The sequence below is a fragment of the Salmo salar genome, chromosome 03 (genome assembly GCF_965601325.2).
Source record: "Salmo salar chromosome 03, fSalSal1, whole genome shotgun sequence".
NCBI lineage: Eukaryota > Metazoa > Chordata > Actinopteri > Salmoniformes > Salmonidae > Salmo > Salmo salar.
In genome coordinates this window covers 46,654,521-46,671,056 of record NC_138293.1, presented here as the reverse complement: position 1 = coordinate 46,671,056, position 16,536 = coordinate 46,654,521, and the positions used below count along the sequence as shown (strand labels likewise).

The following is a 16,536-nucleotide window of genomic DNA, read 5'->3' as shown; positions in this document are numbered from 1 at the left end:
CAGTCAAATTGTTGTGATGGGAGCATAAGCCAATGCAAGGTATCTATTCAGTTTAATTGGATGTATCTCTTCTACTAGGACAACTACATGAGAACTAAATAAAGGAAAGGAGGTCATGCCATGCAGACTAGTACATCTTTGGTGTCGCTAACATTTGCACCCCTCCCCCAAACAACTGTCCATGTGTTCTATCTCTGATGATGCTGCGGTGTGGCATCGGGCGAAGCTGTGAAACTCGCCGATGGTCATTTGGCCTCTGCAGTTCTCATAGTCCACTTTTGATTACCTACATTTTCTCATCTCTGATTGTCTGGTGCCAGTTCAGCTCATCTCAAAGAACATATAATTCTAAAGAGAGAGGGAGAGAATGAGAGAGATGGAAGGGTCAATGTAGGGAGTACAGAGTTTGTCAGGTTCAAGTTGTATTCATTGATTCCCACAGTATTTTATCTGGGGTGTTTTTTGTGGGAGAATTTTTCTTCATGCTTACCAGTAGGAACGTGGCCGCCAGCAGAAGAAGTTTGGTCTGTGATGTCATATCCTGTGGAACTGCAGGATTGAGAGATTTTAGGAGGAGAGGGGGTTTTGCAGTGTTCTCGAACAGTAGATACTTCTATTTGTTTTGAAGGTAAAGCTATTAAGCCAAGGTTTAGCTATATGGCTTCGGGTGTAAACGAAGGATAACTCACCCTCTAACCCAAAGTATTCATGATCCATGTTGCATTCTTCGTTAAACCCAGGCCATTTCTTCCATATGGAGCCAATTTTCTCACCGATGGCTGAGACCACCTGATGTTTGACAAAGCGATAAAAATGCATACAGTAGAATGGAAGTGGTGAAACAGATATTTGCATATGGCATAAATTACCTAATGAAATAATTATTCTAAAATGAATTAAATAATATGATAATCAACCAAATATCCGACCAATCAAAGTCAATCAGATAATGGCTGGTAATGACCTGAAATAATAATGACCTGGAATTCTTGGTTAGAGAGGCATCGGTAGGGGCAGCACGATCCCTGGATTCTTATAGTGGAGGTTCCATCGGAATCACACACTTCCAGGAGAGGGGTGAACATACTCCATCTGTTAACAGGTACAACTGGTGAACACACACCTCCCTCCATATACACAACCTCTCCTGCACCCACTCACAGACGCTGATAAGAGACCAATCCTGGGTGGTGATTGTTCTTGTTGTTTTGTATTTCCTAGCGTGGGTTGATTGGTTGCATGGTCGGATGGATGATCAAGGTTTCAGCTGGTCAGTTTTCTATTGCATTGCACCACTGAGACCATTGTCCACTTGGTATCATAAGAGGTCTCCCGGGGTGACCCCTCCATACTGTAGAATAGAGATACAACACAGAGCTAATTTAAACTTCTACTTTGCTCTGAGCTCTGTTAATTGGATTCAGTGATTCTGGTGGCCTTGTCTGCAAGCTCTACTAAATAAACACACAAAGGAGACCTCTTCTAACCCTAGAGAAATACTTGGGAGAGAGAGTCAGCATTTCAGAGAGAGAGCGAGGGAAAGAGAGAGGGAACGCAAGAGGGAGTTTGGGCATTTCAGAGAGAGCGAGGGAAAGAGAGGGGGAACGTATGAGAGTTTGGGCATTTCAGAGAGAGCGAGAGAGAGAAATAGAGGAAACGATAGAGAGAGGTTGGGCATTTCAGAGAGAGAGAAATAGAGGAAACGATGGAGAGAGGTTGGGCATTTCAAATGATGGAGAGGGGGTGGGCATTTCAGAGAGAGAGAAATAGAGGAAACGATGGAGAGGGTGTGGGCATTTCAGAGAGAGAGAAATAGAGGAAACGATGGAGAGGGGTGGGCATTTCAGAGAGAGAGAAATAGAGGAAACGATGGAGAGGGGGTGGGCATTTCAGCGAGAGAGAAATAGAGGAAACGATAGAGAGAGGTTGGGCATTTCAGAGAGAGAGAAATAGAGGAAACGATGGAGAGGGGGTGGGCATTTCAGAGAGAGAGAAATAGAGGAAACGATGGAGAGGGGGTGGTCATTTGGTCAAAAATAACTAGGCCTAGTCTTTTCCATTTTTTCCACTGAATTTAGCCACCATTTTGATTGAGTGGTGTGGACACGGTGATGTAATGAGGGAAAACAAGAGGCGCAGCCGCCAGACACAAAGCTGTTTTTCCTAGTAGGAATGAAGCCACATTCCTCCCCACCCAGGACACCAGAAACCCAGGTTAGCCTGGCTCCATCCATCCAGACAGCTGTGCTATGTGCTAACTACCCCCAGTTTAGCCTCCCTGGAGACTGGGCGGGAGTGAGGAGAGAGGAGCACCACCCATTCTATTTACAGTCCTGGGTCGTATTCATTAAGCCCCAAAAAGAAGAAACAGTCTGAAATGGAGGGACTATCTGAACATTAACAAACACTCTTTTCGTTGTCCGTTGCACAGCATTTTGATTCTGGAGTGAGTGGGGGTAGGGATAAATGTGAGAAATATTCTGGGAGAGAGGTAGAGGTTGGAGGTTGATTTCAGAATAGACATACCTCTGTCGTACGCTCCCTAAGAGCTGCCGTTGGGGGGTGTAGACCCTCATTTCCATCAAGCAGCAGCCAAGGCAGCACGCGTCCACCCTGAGGGGTCTTTCAAACAGGAAGACCTGGCGGGCCTGGCGGTCAAAACCTTGTAGGGAGCAGGACCGGGCCGGGCCGCAGCACTGCAGACACATACAGGAACTCTCTGAGAAGGAGAAACAGAGGGCCCAGTTTCAATAATGAAATGGTAACTAGAAAAATGTCCATCTCAGGTGGGCAATAAAATTCAATTCTATTCTATAGATACTATTCTATTCTATGGCCACAGCTCTGTCTGTCTACAGACACATTCAGGATCTACAAGTGTAATGGCTGTATGTTACTGTTATTATTGTACCTTCTACAGCCACAAAGAGCTGCTCACTGCTGTCCCCGGTGGCAATGCTGTAGGTCCTGCGGGGGACACACTGTGGACCTGGAACACAGCAGCATGACATGACCAGGTCAGAGGGACTATCACTAATACACACATCATACCTTGTCTCATAGAATCAATAGGCAAATTGTTAGCACAAAATCATTCTTTACTCTGATGTAACTGTATATTTCACACATGAAGTTGCACTAACCTTGCAGCTCTGGCCTGGCTGTGATACGTAGTTGGCTGACTGCGTCCAGGAGAGCCAGACCCTCCTGTCCAGCCACACCATTCAACCACTGCTCCCCTGCTATCTCTGGCCCTACAGAAGCCCTGGGCCTCACGTGGCCATTCTCCCCTTTACCCCCCGGACCTCCAGGGCCTAGACCCATTTGCTGGTCTTCTGAGCCCAGGTCAGGTGGCCCGTGGTGGGGTATGGAGCCAGGCAAACCCTGGGGATCGGCGGAGAGCCTCCTTCGACTGTGGAAGGCTCTGAAGAGGCTCTCGATGTGCTTCTCTCTCTCCAGACGGCCGAAGGGGAGGGGCTGGGCGGTCACTGCTGACATAGTCTGGGACAGGATGCAGGAAGTAATGACAGGAAGTACTGTTCAAGGTTGGGGCTAATTTATAGATATAAATAGAGGACTCTGCGCACACAGACGCCAAAATGAGACAGATAAAAAATAAAAGAGTCCTCTATCATTCTCTATGGGTCAATTACGTTTGAATTTCAGTCTATTCTCAATTCAGGAAGTACACTGAAATTCCAATTCCAATTGTCATCAATGCTCTTCAATGAGGAAATATTGGAATTGGAATTTGGTTTACTTTCAGAATTGACTGGAATTGAGATGGAATTGTCTATCACTCACTTTATCCCAATATCATCCCAATATTAACCCCAATAATCTGCAATTTAGATCAGGTTCTCAAACAATCCAAAGGATTAGACCCCAAAATGAAAAAAAATAAAAATACGTGTCTGTCTAAGTATGTGTCTGCCTCTTACTCCACAGTCAACACATCCCTGGCACCAGAACAATCTCACCTCTCTGAAGACGGAGTGGAAGCAACACAGTGGCCAGCTCCTGGCTATTTCATATTCACGTCACAGCATCACTGAAACCACTACATCCATCTCCTATTGAAAACCTGTCACAATCTACAATACCTCTGGTTCAGACACTCAACTCTATGGTAATATACCACTGTTGATTTGTATTTGGTGACACTTTAAGTTGCTCTTTACACTTCGTGTTTCTCAAACCTATGTAGTTACACCGTAGTTACTCTAGTAACAACATTGTATTAAGGTATTGCTTCTGTTGCTACTTGAGTAATTAGTGTAACTACAGAGGTATAAGAGCCATTTACAATGTATCTAACCCATGTCTGAAACCTACTGCACATACTCTGTCTCCATGGACTCACAGCAAAGTGTAGCATATTGCACAGTTGTTCCTTTAACAGTAGTGGTGACAACCTCTATTTGAATGCTCTGTGTACTCCGCTCCAGAAGCAACAAGTGTTCAACGCTATTCAATGGAGTGAGAAACAACCTCTCTATGTCTGTCTTTCTGCTCATATGGTAAAAGAAATAAAAAAATCCTCCACAACATTATTTTCATGATAAGTTACTTAACAGCAAAGTATGTACAGTGTTGCTGGTTTACAATTAATATAGATGGAAGTAAGTGAGTATGTTTTTTAAACAAATGTTGCCATTTGTCAAGCTCTTACCGTCTAAGGTCCACCCCCTGGTATCTCTTGATTGAAGTTAGTGTCTAGCAGGCAAGCATCTGGGTTTTTGAAAAAGGGATGGGTGAAGTAGGCTTCTATCTAGCATTCAAGCATGTGTGTGTGTGTGTGTCTGTGTGTGTGTTTGCGAGGATGAGTGTTATGGAGGGCTGGGGGGGGGGGGGGGGGGTTCTCAACCCACTGGTCTCTCTGACTCTGTCTCCCCCTGTCCAGTTTCCATCCCAACCAGCCGGATTTTTCTTTTGTTGGGCCAGAAAGGCACCACTCACCCATGTAATTGAGATCCTGCTTCTGGGAGAGGGGGTGGGTGGTGGGGTGAGGGGGGCAGGAGAGAATCGGGGGATGGCTGTGTGAGAGAGGGCGTATAGGGAGACACCCCCCATCTCTCTCCATGCCTCCGGAATTTGTACAACCCCAATGTGATTGGTTGGCATTTGGTTATGATGAACGGCATTGATCCTTACATGGAGGTTTGGCTGATTTCTAGAAATTATGTTGTTGAAAGTGTGAACATGGCTCCTATCACAAAAAGTTGTTATACCATTACTTTTAATGAGAAAAAGTTCATATTTGAACAAAAAACAAATAAAGTAAAAATCATAAAGTCAACCATTTTACAAAAAACATGAAGAATGATGGTTGCCTTAAAGTTAGTACATTTATTTTTTATTTCACCTTTATTTAACCAGGTAGGCCAGTTGAGAAAAAGTTCTCATTTACAACTGCAACCTGGCCAAGATAAAGCAAAGCAGTGCTTTACACTGAAATAAAACAATAAGAACTAACTGAAACAGCAGTAGACAAGGCATATTGACATTAGAGAGAGGCATAAAGCAATCACAGGAGTTGATCAGGAGAGCTAAGACAACAATTGGTAAATGGCGATGAATGGGCAGAGAGGGTGAGTTAGGTACACACAGGACCTGAGTTCGAGGCTGATAAACAAAGTGATGTACCTTGTTAGTGAACAGTCCAGCAGCCATCAGCTGTGTAGCTGAGTGATCATAGGGTCCAATGAGCAGCAATAGGTGAGTCAGGGAGCCGTTCGGTAGTCGCTACTACGCTAGGCGAGCGGGAGACACGGCGTTCAGAAAGCTAGCGGGCCGGGGCTAGCAGATGGGTCTTCGGCGACATCACAATGGAAAAGCCTGTTGAAACCACATATGATGATTACGTCGGCAGACGAATCATGATGGATCGGCGGGGCTCCGTGTCGACAATAAAGGGTCCAGGCCAATTGGCAAAAGAGGTATTGTAGCCCAAGAATTAGCTGGTATACTTCGTCGGCTAGCCGGGAGATGGGCCTAGCTCGAGGCTAGCTCAAGGCTAACTGGTGCTTGCTTAGGGACAGAGGCGTTAGCCAACAATAGCCTCTCGGTTGCAGCTAGCTAGCCGCGATAATGGTCCAGAGCTTGCGGCAGGAATCCGGTGATGTGGTAGAGAAAAGCAGTCCGATATGCTCTGGGTTGATATCTCGCTGTGCAGACTGGCAGGTCTTGACCGAGCTGAGGCTGGCTGGTGTCCAAACTAAAAGTGAAGACTGCTAGCAGTGGCTAACAATGACTACTAGCTAGTAGCTAGTTAGCTGGCTAGCTGCTGATGGAGGTTCCAGTTATAAGGTATAAAATAGCAGATCCGTACCACAATGGGTGAGGCGGGTTACAGGAAAGTATATTTAGTTCGTAGAAGGAAAGTGAGATTAAAATATATACGACAAAAACCCCAGAAGAAACAGACTATTTACATGGGACAAGACAAACACATGTCCGACTGCTACGCCATCTTGGAATTGTTAACAGTGTGATACAATTTTTGCATATTACTCAGTGGTAATATCTCTGTTAAAAAACACCTTCAACCATTGCTCTGAATCACACATATCATGCTTCTAGCATATAAGGCATCAGTGCCTATGGTCAAGCCCTCTGTATACAGCACGGATATCTACTGCCAAAACCCTTCTCATCTCAGTGAATGAGCAAACTCATAGACTGCAAAACCTGTGACAGACCCACATGGTTTAGTTTCAGTCTCAGACCCCCAGTGCATACATAACCATAGATCTTTCAAAGCATTCTCTAGCCACAAAAACCTGTGCTAAACCCCATTCATTATATGCCTCCTTGTTTATGGATATGTCATGCCCTTTCATATAGTGTTACCCCAGTAGATTTGCTCCAGTTTCATTCCTAGAGGGATTGGTGATGTTATTCCCTAACGGAGGAAGGCACTTCCTGGTATCACCAGGGAAAGACACGGAGGGCGGCTGGTTGAAATGCCCCGTCAGGAAGATTCCAGTGGTACCCATGAGGAACGACAGCGCCATGGTGATGAAGCACACCCTGTCAATCACCTGTCCAGCCAGGAACCACATCTTCTGGCACAAAGTAGTAGCCGTGCATCACCCAGGTAGGTGCAACAGTTTGGGGAGACTCACACTCTCGAAGTAATTTTGTTGCTGGGCACTCTCAGCGATATGTTTGTAGGATGCCAAACACTGGCGCACCTCCGGTGAAGCCTAGGCCAGGATGGCCCCCAATTCTTGGGCCGTACCCCCCTCCAGACCGATATCTAGGGTTAAATGTCAAACAGAGAGCTATAGTGATAAGGAATCAACCGATACACATTTTTTGCAATTTTCTTGCAGCTAAAATTGAAAAATTGGTAACATTTAACATTACACTGTCCTTATTAATGCGTAATTATTCCTGTCAGTACAGTGCAACAAGTAGTGTAAGTACTCCTTGTCAGGGGCGGACTGAAACAATAATTCAGGCCCGGAATTTGACTCCATCACAAGCCACCCTGTTCACGCAAACCACCAGACCGCTAATTTTGTAGGCTAACCCTATTTGTTGATGTAACGGGTACAAAACTAGTTATACATTTGGCCACTATGTTCATCTGGGAAGAAAGTTATCCACATTACAAAATACAAACATTTGCGACTGACCAACATGTAGCCTATCTGAACACTGAGTTTTGAAGGTATGCTATGGCTATGGGTGCACCCTCAAAAACTCACTAGGAATACACTAATCATAGCACATACAAATGTACAAGGCTAGACACACAAAACAATTAGCCTACACTTTTTAAAAAGAGAATGAGATATACAGAGTTAGCTCAAATGTTCAAATGATTATCTTCATATTCAAGCATATCAAAAGCATCAAAAACTTCACACACATTCACTGAACTTGAACATAAGCTACAACAATGTAAGTAAGTATAATACAAAAGTCGAAAAAGCACTCCTCTACAAAAATGTTTAGATTACAATGTTCCCTCACTGGTGTCCATGAAGCAAACAGCACACAATAAACCCATCTATACGCCGAGTCAATGAAATTGAACATTGGCACATAACTGCAAGTATAATACGAAAGTCCAAAAAACATGCCTCTGTACAAAAGCTTTAACTCACAGCAAACTTTCTTTCACCTTGTCAGCCTGTTAATAAGGAAGAGTCATATCATAGCTACGAGTAACCAGTAAGTAATTATCACTAGTAAACCAGTAGGCAGCGCAGTAACTCACTGCTCTCTGCCATCTTGTCAATGATGTCATCTTTGTCAAGTCCCATAAGAATCTCCTTCTCTGTTGCCATCAAAAGGAACGCATCAAGGTTCTCTTGAATGAGGGAGGTTCTTAGGCAGTTCTTCACGAATTTCAGGGTGGAGAAGGTCCTCTCACAAGCCACCTGGGAGATGGATAGGGTGCAGAGGAACTTGTAGCCCAAACCAATGATGTGATACGCATCCGTGAGCAGATTGTACTGAGACAGGAGAAGATAGCAGCATATCGGGCAGTTTTAACATGTGGAACAACTTCTGCTCACCAACTCCACACTTTCATCAAGATCCTCAAAGCCTTCCCCTGATTTATCACTGGCGGCGGCAGCGGCCCTGGTTGTACTCCTCCAATGCTGACTGTTTCAGTCTTTCTTACTGTTGTGCATGGCTGATCAGTTCAGCCTGCAATGCCTCAACAGTGGAATGTTCATCAAATTTCAGGAAGCATTTGCTGAGCTCCTTCATGGCTGTCTTTGGAAGGCCCTTTTCTCTGATCTCAGGAAAATGCTTTGGATTCATGCAGGAGACATCTGCTCACAGCACTGCATTTGCTGCATAACGGCGGTGAATACTTTCAACAACAGTGTCCAGTACCACATTGTGGATCTTGATTTTGTAATCCATGTTTGCATTAGCAATGGGCTCATCTTCTGCCAACTCACCTGGTTTTCTCTTGTTTTTTTTGTTCTCTTCTCTGGGAGAGCAGTCTGAGCTTCGGCATCACAGTCCTTCTGCTCCTTCAGAATCCCATTGGCCCACTCAACAAAGTCGTCTGCTGCCCTCTTCACACCCTCAAAGTCTCGGGCACACTTTCTCAGGTTATCTTCTGTTCCCGTCACCAAGTGCTGTGCTGTTACGATATCCATGCCACTTGTTTGCAAGTATTTAGAGAGAGGGGACGTCTGCTCAAAAATCCAGCTGTAAGTATGGTTTCATACTTTAGGAGAGCATCCTTGTACCCTTGGGACTTGCTTCAGAATGCAGGTTTTATGGTCACATCCTTTTAAATTCTTTCCATAGTGATGACCATATCCGTGTAAAGTGCACAGTCAGGCTTTGCAAAGCTTCCAAATACTTTCCTCAAGGCCTTGTCTTTGGCCCACCAGCGTGTTTCCCCAATTACATCAAGCCGTCTGTGTTTCCTGTCCTCACTGGTTTCCTCCCATAGCTTCATGCGCTTGTAGGACTCTCGAACGAACACTGCAATGTCATTCAGTAGTAAGAAAAGGGATTCACTTGCCACAACAACCTCAGTGGTGTCAGTTAGCACAAGGTTGAGGACATGTGAGTAACACCATATGTTACTTGGTTAGGAGACTCTCCTGTGAGCAATGCAGAGAAGCCCCTGTACTATCCCTGCATATTAGCTGCTCCGTCTGTTGCATTACCAACACCTGTTTGATATCTATGTCAATCTTCGCAAGGGTCTGTTTCACAAGGTCCACAAAGTACTGTCCAGTCGATGACTCACAGTCAATGACCGCAATGAGTCTCTCGTGGACAACATCAGTGACATATCGCAGAACTACTGCACACTGGTCTTTGGATGTTAAATCCTGTGTTGTGTCCATTTGTACTGAGAACATCCCTGTCTTTCTCATTTCAACAGCAATTGTCTCACTGAATCAACATTCTGATGACTTCAATTACATTATTTGCTGTTGTTTTGGACATCAAAGTTACCAAGGACCCGCTTCCTTTACTTCCCATCTGCTTTTTGCACTTCTCAATGCAATCACTAACATTGTCACGCCCTGACCTTAGAGATCCTTATTATTCTATATGTTTGGTTAGGTCAGGGGGGTGACTCGGGTGGGAAAGTCTATGTTTTCTATTTCTTTGTTTTTGGCCGAGTATGGAACCCAATCAGAGGCAGCTGTCTATCGTCAGAGTTAGGGTTAGGGTTAGGGTTGCTTAGCAACAATATAAACTCAAGAAACTTGCCATGATTGACGGCCATGTTTTCCAAGTTATATGCAGCTTCGTGCCTGTGTAGCTAAGCCCACATTTACCAATAACTTTAACTACATCAATCACACGTTCCATGACCTGCCTCCTCTTTCTGACCTGGTCCATGGCACGAAGCCTCTAGTGATGATCCATGGCCCGAAGCCTCCAGTGATGATCCATGGCCCGAAGCCTCCAGTGAAGAGCCAAGGTCCGGAGTCTGCACCGACGGTCCCCAGTCCGGAGCCTCCAGCAACGGCCCCAGTCCGGAGCCTCCAGCAACGGGCCCCAGTCCGGAGCTTACAGGGGGGGGTTCCTAGCCTGGAGTCCCCGACGACGATCTACGGTCCGGAGGTCCTGGTGACGATCCCTGCACACCAGAGGCGCCACCGAAGTGGGGGGAGCCTCAAGCGGAGCTGGGTCTGCGTCCCGCACTGGAGCCTCCACCAAGAGTAGATGCCCACCCGGACCCTCCCCTATAGGTTCAGGTTTGCAGCCGGAGTCCGCACCTTTGGGGGGGGGGGGGGGTACTGTCACACCCTGACCTTAGAGGTCCTTATTATTCTCTATGTTTAGGTCAGGGGGTGACTCGGGTGGGAAAGTCTGTTTTCTATTTCTTTGTTTTTGGCCGAGTGTGGTTCCCAATCAGAGGCAGCTGTCTATCGTTGTCTCTGATTGGGGATCATATATAAGTTGTCATTTTCCTTTTGGGTTTTTGTGGGATCTTGTTTTCTGTTTAGATCCGTGCCTGACAGAACTGTGCACTTTCGTTTTCGCCTTTTGGTATTTTGTTTAAGTGTTTTGTGAATAAAGGAATCATGAACACTTTCCACGCTGCGCTTTGGTCTACTCTTCCTACCACCAACGAGAGTCGTTACAAACATGCTCTTGTAGGCAGACATCATATTTGCTTAGCAACAATATAAGCTCAAGAAACTTGCCATGATTGACGGCCATGTTTTCCAAGTTATATGCAGCTTCGTGTCTGTGTCCTCCGTAGCTAAGCCCACATTTACCAATAACTTTAACAACATCAATCACATGTTACATGACCTGCCTCCTCTTTCTGACCTGGTCTCGTTGAACTGACATTTGCTTATCACTCAGAAGGGTACAGATGTCTGCTTTGCTGACTCTCAGGAGAAAGGCTTCTGCACTTTCTCTATGGGTCTTGCTTCTCTTTTTTCACCTTTATTTAACCAAGTAGGCTAGTTGAGAACAAGTTCTCATTTGCAACTGCGACCTGGAGATGCTTAATGTGAGTCTGGAAGGAGAGTTTACAGTCTAACCAGACACCCAGGTATTTGTAGTTGTCCACGTATTCTAAGTCAGAGCCGTCCAGAGTAGTGATGCTGGACGGGCGAGCAGGTGCGGGCAGTGATCGATTGAATAGCATGCATTTAGTTTTACTTGCGTTTAAGAGCAGTTGGAGGCCACGGAAGGAGAGTTGTATGGCATTGAAGCTCATCTGGAGGTTAGTTAACACAGTGTCCAAAGAGGGGCCAGAAGTATACAGAATGGTGTCGTCTGCATAGAGGTGGATCAGAGAATCACCAGCAGCAAGAGCAACATCATTGATGTATACAGAGAAGAGAGTCGGCCCAAGAATTGAACCCTGTGGCACACCCATAGAGACTGCCAGAGGTCCGGACAACAGGCCCTCCGATTTGACACATTGAACTCTATCAGAGAAGTAGTTGGTAAACCAGGCGAGGCAATCATTTGAGAAACCAAGGCTGTCGAGTCTGCCAATAAGAATGTGGTGATTGACAGAGTTGAAAGCCTTGGCCATGAATACGGCTGCACAGTAATGTCTCTTATCGATGGCGGTTATGATGTCATTTAGGACCTTGAGCGTGGCTGAGGTGCACCCATGACCAGCTCTGAAACCAGATTGCATAGCGGAGAAGGTACGGTGGGATTCGAAATGGTCGGTAATCTGTTTGTTAAATTGGCTTTCGAAGACCTTAGAAAGACAGAGTAGGATAGATATCGGTCTGTAGCAGTTTGGGTCTAGAGTGTCACCCCCTTTGAAGAGGGGGATGACCGCGGCAGCTTTCCAATCTTTGGGAATCTCAGATGATACAAAAGAGAGGTTGAACAGGCTAGTAATAGGGCTTGCAACAATTTCGGCAGATAATTTTAGAAAGAGAGGGTCCAGATTGTCTAGCCCGGCTGATTTGTATGGGTCCAGATTTTGCAGCTCTTTCAGAACATCAGCTGTCTGGATTTGGGTGAAGGAGAAATGGTGGTGGCTTTGGTGGGTTGCTGTGGAGGGTGCCGGGCAGTTGACCGGGGTAGGGGTAGCCAGCTGGAAAGCATGGCCAGCCGTAGAGAAATGCTTATTCAAATTCTCAATTATAGTGGATTTATTGGTGGTAACAGTGTTTCCTAGCCTCAGAGCAGTGGGCAGCTGGGAGGAGGTGCTCTTATTCTCCATGGACTTTACAGTGTCCCAGAACCTTTTTGAGTTAGTACTACAGGATGCACATTTCTGTTTGAAAAAGCTAGCCTTAGCTTTTCTAACTGCCTGTGTATATTTGTTCCTAAATTCCCTGAAAAGTTGCATATCACGGGGGCTATTCGATGCTAATGCAGAACGCCACAGGATGTTTTTGTGCTGGTCAAGGGCAGACAGGTCTGGAGTGAACCAAGGACTATAGCTATTCCTAGTTCTACATTTTTTGAGTGGGGCATGCTTATTTAAGATGGTGAGGAAGGCACTTTTAAAGTGTTCATGTTCCTGTACTCTCTGATGGGCATGTTTCCAGGTCTGCATGCCTCCTTTGACAAATGCACTATCACTGGCTGAAGGTTTTGCGAATGCAAGACATACTGAGCAGAACAAGGAGTGAGTTACTTCATTGTATGTCGGCCATTTTCTGTTTATGCCATCTTTATAGTGGAATACATTGGGAATGACTCTTTGGGGGGTTTGTTTTGGGTGGTACTGAAAAAATAAGTCAAAATCCTTTGACTGAGAATGGGCAAATTAATAAAATAGATTTTCAGTGCATTCGCTGTCCCTTTCTATTTTCCCTGTACTGGGCGCTGAACCTCTCTCTCTCTCTCTCTCTCTCTGCACCTCTGGTTGCTCTGCAGAATGAGATTAACATTGTAAATAACCTAAACTTAAAATTGTATTACTTGTGCAGTCATCGATTGTATGCCCCCGATTACAGTCCTACTGATAATCTCATAAATAAAGCACATATTAATCTATAATCATAGCTTACATGTTTAGGTTTGTGCTCTGAAGTTGTACCTGAAGGTTCCTGCTCTGAGTCTGACTATGAACTGACCACCATCTCCAGTTCTGCAGGAGCACCTGAAGCTCTAGTGCTGCTGCTGCTTCCTTCTCCACCTTTACAAAGAAAATACTCTTATCATACTATCATTAGTGTATCAGTAGGCTACATTAATACAGCTCTGTAAAAAAATTAAGAGTGGTCTCTTAATTTGGAGTGGTCTCTTAATCTTTCCCAGAGCTGTATATTATTGTAACTTGTAATGCTGGTACTGATGGCGCTAATTATCTTTGTCATTTCCTGTGTTGTGTCACACAGGCTACTGTGTTACGTTCATGGATGTATTATGGTTACGTTACTGTAGCCTGTTTCACTGTACAGTGTATGTGCACTTTCCCTAGCTTTTGTGGCATGAGTCATGACCGAATGCTGGCAAGTCCATAGTCTAGGTTTACTATTTTTTACTAGTTGAAACATATTGCCTTCAATGTCATATTATGATCGCTATGTTGCACTCATTGCTATGATATAATTCCTCCACGAAGACGTGCAAACTGTTTAGCCTACCGGTCGTTGTGTCACTATTATCAGCTAGGCTACTTAGCTAGCCATGCTGGGTGTCGTGTGTGTGTCAGTGTGTGTGTTTTAGCTACTGTTTTTGACTGACCTGGTCCCTTACTGGCGAACATGTCGTTTATTTTGCAGCATTTAGCTGCGTCTTTGGCAAGGGCCTTTCTCTTTTTTATTCTCTCCCTCTCTGCTCCACCTTTCTTTTTCTGACCGTCCATTTCGTCGTGCGACTTGTCTAAAATGTTATCGGTAGAGAAACAGGTAGACGGTTGCTATGTGCGTCGCAGAGAGAGACCTGATGTCATTTTTGGCGCGGGGACTGCAGCGAGAGAGTGAGAGTCGCGCCTGATGCGTGGATTCTCTGTCAACTCATTCCTGCTTGATATATTATCGCTGGTCAAGTTGACTATTCATGGCAGGCAAAAACGACCCCCAGGCCAGTGCTCCCCTCCCGGTGCTCCCAACTGACAGCAGTAACCCTAACCCTGACCAAGGCAGTTAACCCACTGTTCCTTGGCCGTCATTGAAAATAAGAACTTGTTCTTAACTGACTTGCCTAGTTAAATAAAGGTAAAATAAAAAATAAAAAAATAAAACCCTAGCTCTAACCTTAAACCTTAACCTTAGCTTCATGTCAACATCCTGGTTCAACCCTTAACTGTAAGTGCAGGGTAGGTACAGTGTAACCAAAAATTCCCATCAATTCCCCATATTCCCCTGGAAAATATCCTAGTAATCCTACTCACAGATCTTCTCCAGTGCAGATTTCATCAGGCCGTCCCTCTCTCTGAGCCTGTAGAACATGAGTTCCAACCGGGCTGTATTCATGGCGTATTCCTCTGCCTTGGGGATGAGTCCCAGGGAGCTGTAGCGCCGGCAGGGGACTAGAAATATGTTACGCCCTCCATTGGTACTGTGACCATTACTGGTTCCATCACTGAAGTCATAGTCCTCAGACTATGGTCAGATCTGCATCCGGTCAGATCTGCATCCTCAGCAGCCGAGGCAGGATGTTCAGCAGGACATGAAGTCAACAAGGTCAAAGGTCAACACCACCAGAGCAGCCAAACGTTCCTTTATGGCCTAACAACAAGCCATCTCATAATGCAGAGGCCCATGTATTTGAGGCATGAAAGCTTTTGACAAACTTGCTGATCACAGTCTTACAGTCTTACCTTCCTGACTTTATTGGTCATGATGTATGTATTGGCAGCCTGGTCTCATAGACTAGACATAACATAGTAAAGTAAATTCGTGGCACTCTAATTAGTATGATATATTACGTTTAGTATGATAACATAAGACAGATGGTTACCTAAGGTGGTTGGTCGGGGTGAGTGGTGTGCGTACAACGTGAATGTCTAGCAACCCAAAGGTTGCGAGTTCGAATTTCATCACGGACAACTGAAGCTTTTTAGCTAATTAGCAACTTTTCAATTACTCAATACTTTTTAGCTACTTTGCAACTACTTAACTTAAATGCATTTAATAAATAAAGATCTTTAGGGTTACGGTATATTTTGGAGTGTTATACATTTTCATAAACAATGTGGGATGGCAGTATCCCTTTTCCCTAACTCTAATTATAACCCTTTTAGCTAACCTTTCCCCTAACCCTAACCCTTTAACCTAACTCCTAAACTTAATCCTGACATTAACCTTAACCCCTAACCTAGCTAACGTTAGCTAATGTTAGCCATCTATAGTGAATTTGTAACATATTGTACGTTTTGTAAATTCATAACATATTGTACGTTTGGCAAATTCATAACATATAATATGAGTTGTAATTCGTAACATATCATATGAATGCCTGATGGACATCCACTAATTAATACATACCATATGAAATATCATATCATACTAAATTGCTTGTCTCCGATTTACGTACAGGATGATACGAAATGCTCTGAGGCAAGGTTGGTATTGGGGGTCCATAGAGACATTTTTGCACACTATGACTCAGTTTATTTCTACGATGGTGGTGACAGACATCACAAACAGCAGGTACCTGCAAAGACATATTCACCTTTATATTATCAGAAGCCAATGAAACAATACAGGTTCACAACATCAATAATACTACACATAACTAATTTAATAGGATCTCTGTGGTTAAATTGGTCTTACTTTCCTATTAGAGCCTGGGAGGTTTCTGGAACATTCTTGGCTATGAGGATGAGGAAGACAATCTGGGCCAGGAGGATCATGATGGACACGGTGCACTTCTGGAACCCCACAACCACAGAGAGAGTCAGTCAGTTGATGGATGATCAGGAAGAACACCCCTTCCTGGTACTCTAACTTATCTTTAGTGTAGAGCTGGTTGATCAGCTTCTTAGCGGGCCTGTACTTGATGATCCACTCCCCATTCTCTGGCAACAGTAGAGAGCTAGAGTTAATATGAATAGTGTCATGACTTCCAGATATGCTGCCTTGAACAATATCCAATTCTGGCTAGAAAAAGAGAGAAAAATAGAGAGAACGAGAGAGCGATGGGTGTTGA

At 44.7% G+C, this 16,536-nt stretch overlaps 1 protein-coding gene, 1 long non-coding RNA gene and 1 pseudogene across 2 annotated transcripts; all 3 read right to left on the bottom strand.

Annotated features, from left to right (window-relative positions):
- Positions 1–35: 35 nt before the first annotated feature.
- pls2 (Phospholipid scramblase 2) lies at positions 36–4,728 on the bottom strand. Its single transcript, NM_001140951.1, has 8 exons — positions 4,673–4,728; positions 3,144–3,501; positions 2,912–2,989; positions 2,527–2,719; positions 981–1,092; positions 690–789; positions 491–549; positions 36–348 (listed from the first exon to the last, which is right to left on the bottom strand). The coding sequence occupies exons 2-8, from the start codon at positions 3,496–3,498 to the stop codon at positions 322–324; spliced, it is 924 nt and encodes a 307-aa protein (NP_001134423.1). The 5' UTR covers positions 3,499–3,501; positions 4,673–4,728; the 3' UTR covers positions 36–321.
- Positions 4,729–6,688: 1,960 nt separating this feature from the next.
- Positions 6,689–16,240, bottom strand: LOC106600532 (acetylcholine receptor subunit gamma-like; annotated as a pseudogene).
- Positions 11,812–14,337, bottom strand: LOC106600576 (uncharacterized). The gene is made up of 3 exons (XR_001327845.3): positions 14,128–14,337; positions 13,478–13,576; positions 11,812–13,308 (listed from the first exon to the last, which is right to left on the bottom strand). It is a non-coding gene; the product is annotated as an uncharacterized LOC106600576 (long non-coding RNA).
- Positions 16,241–16,536: the final 296 nt, after the last annotated feature.

Bases quoted from the DNA above. Each gene is read 5' to 3' on its own strand.
- pls2 (NM_001140951.1), bottom strand. From the start codon at position 3,498: ATGTCAGCAGTGACCGCCCAGCCCCTCCCCTTCGGCCGTCTGGAGAGA. The intron at 1,093-2,526 runs GTATGTCTATTC...ACCTGTTAACAG, and splicing joins TTAGGGAGCGTACGACAGAG to ATGGAGTATGTTCACCCCTC. The intron at 349-490 runs GTAAGCATGAAG...CTCTCTCTTTAG, and splicing joins TGGCGGCCACGTTCCTACTG to AATTATATGTTCTTTGAGAT.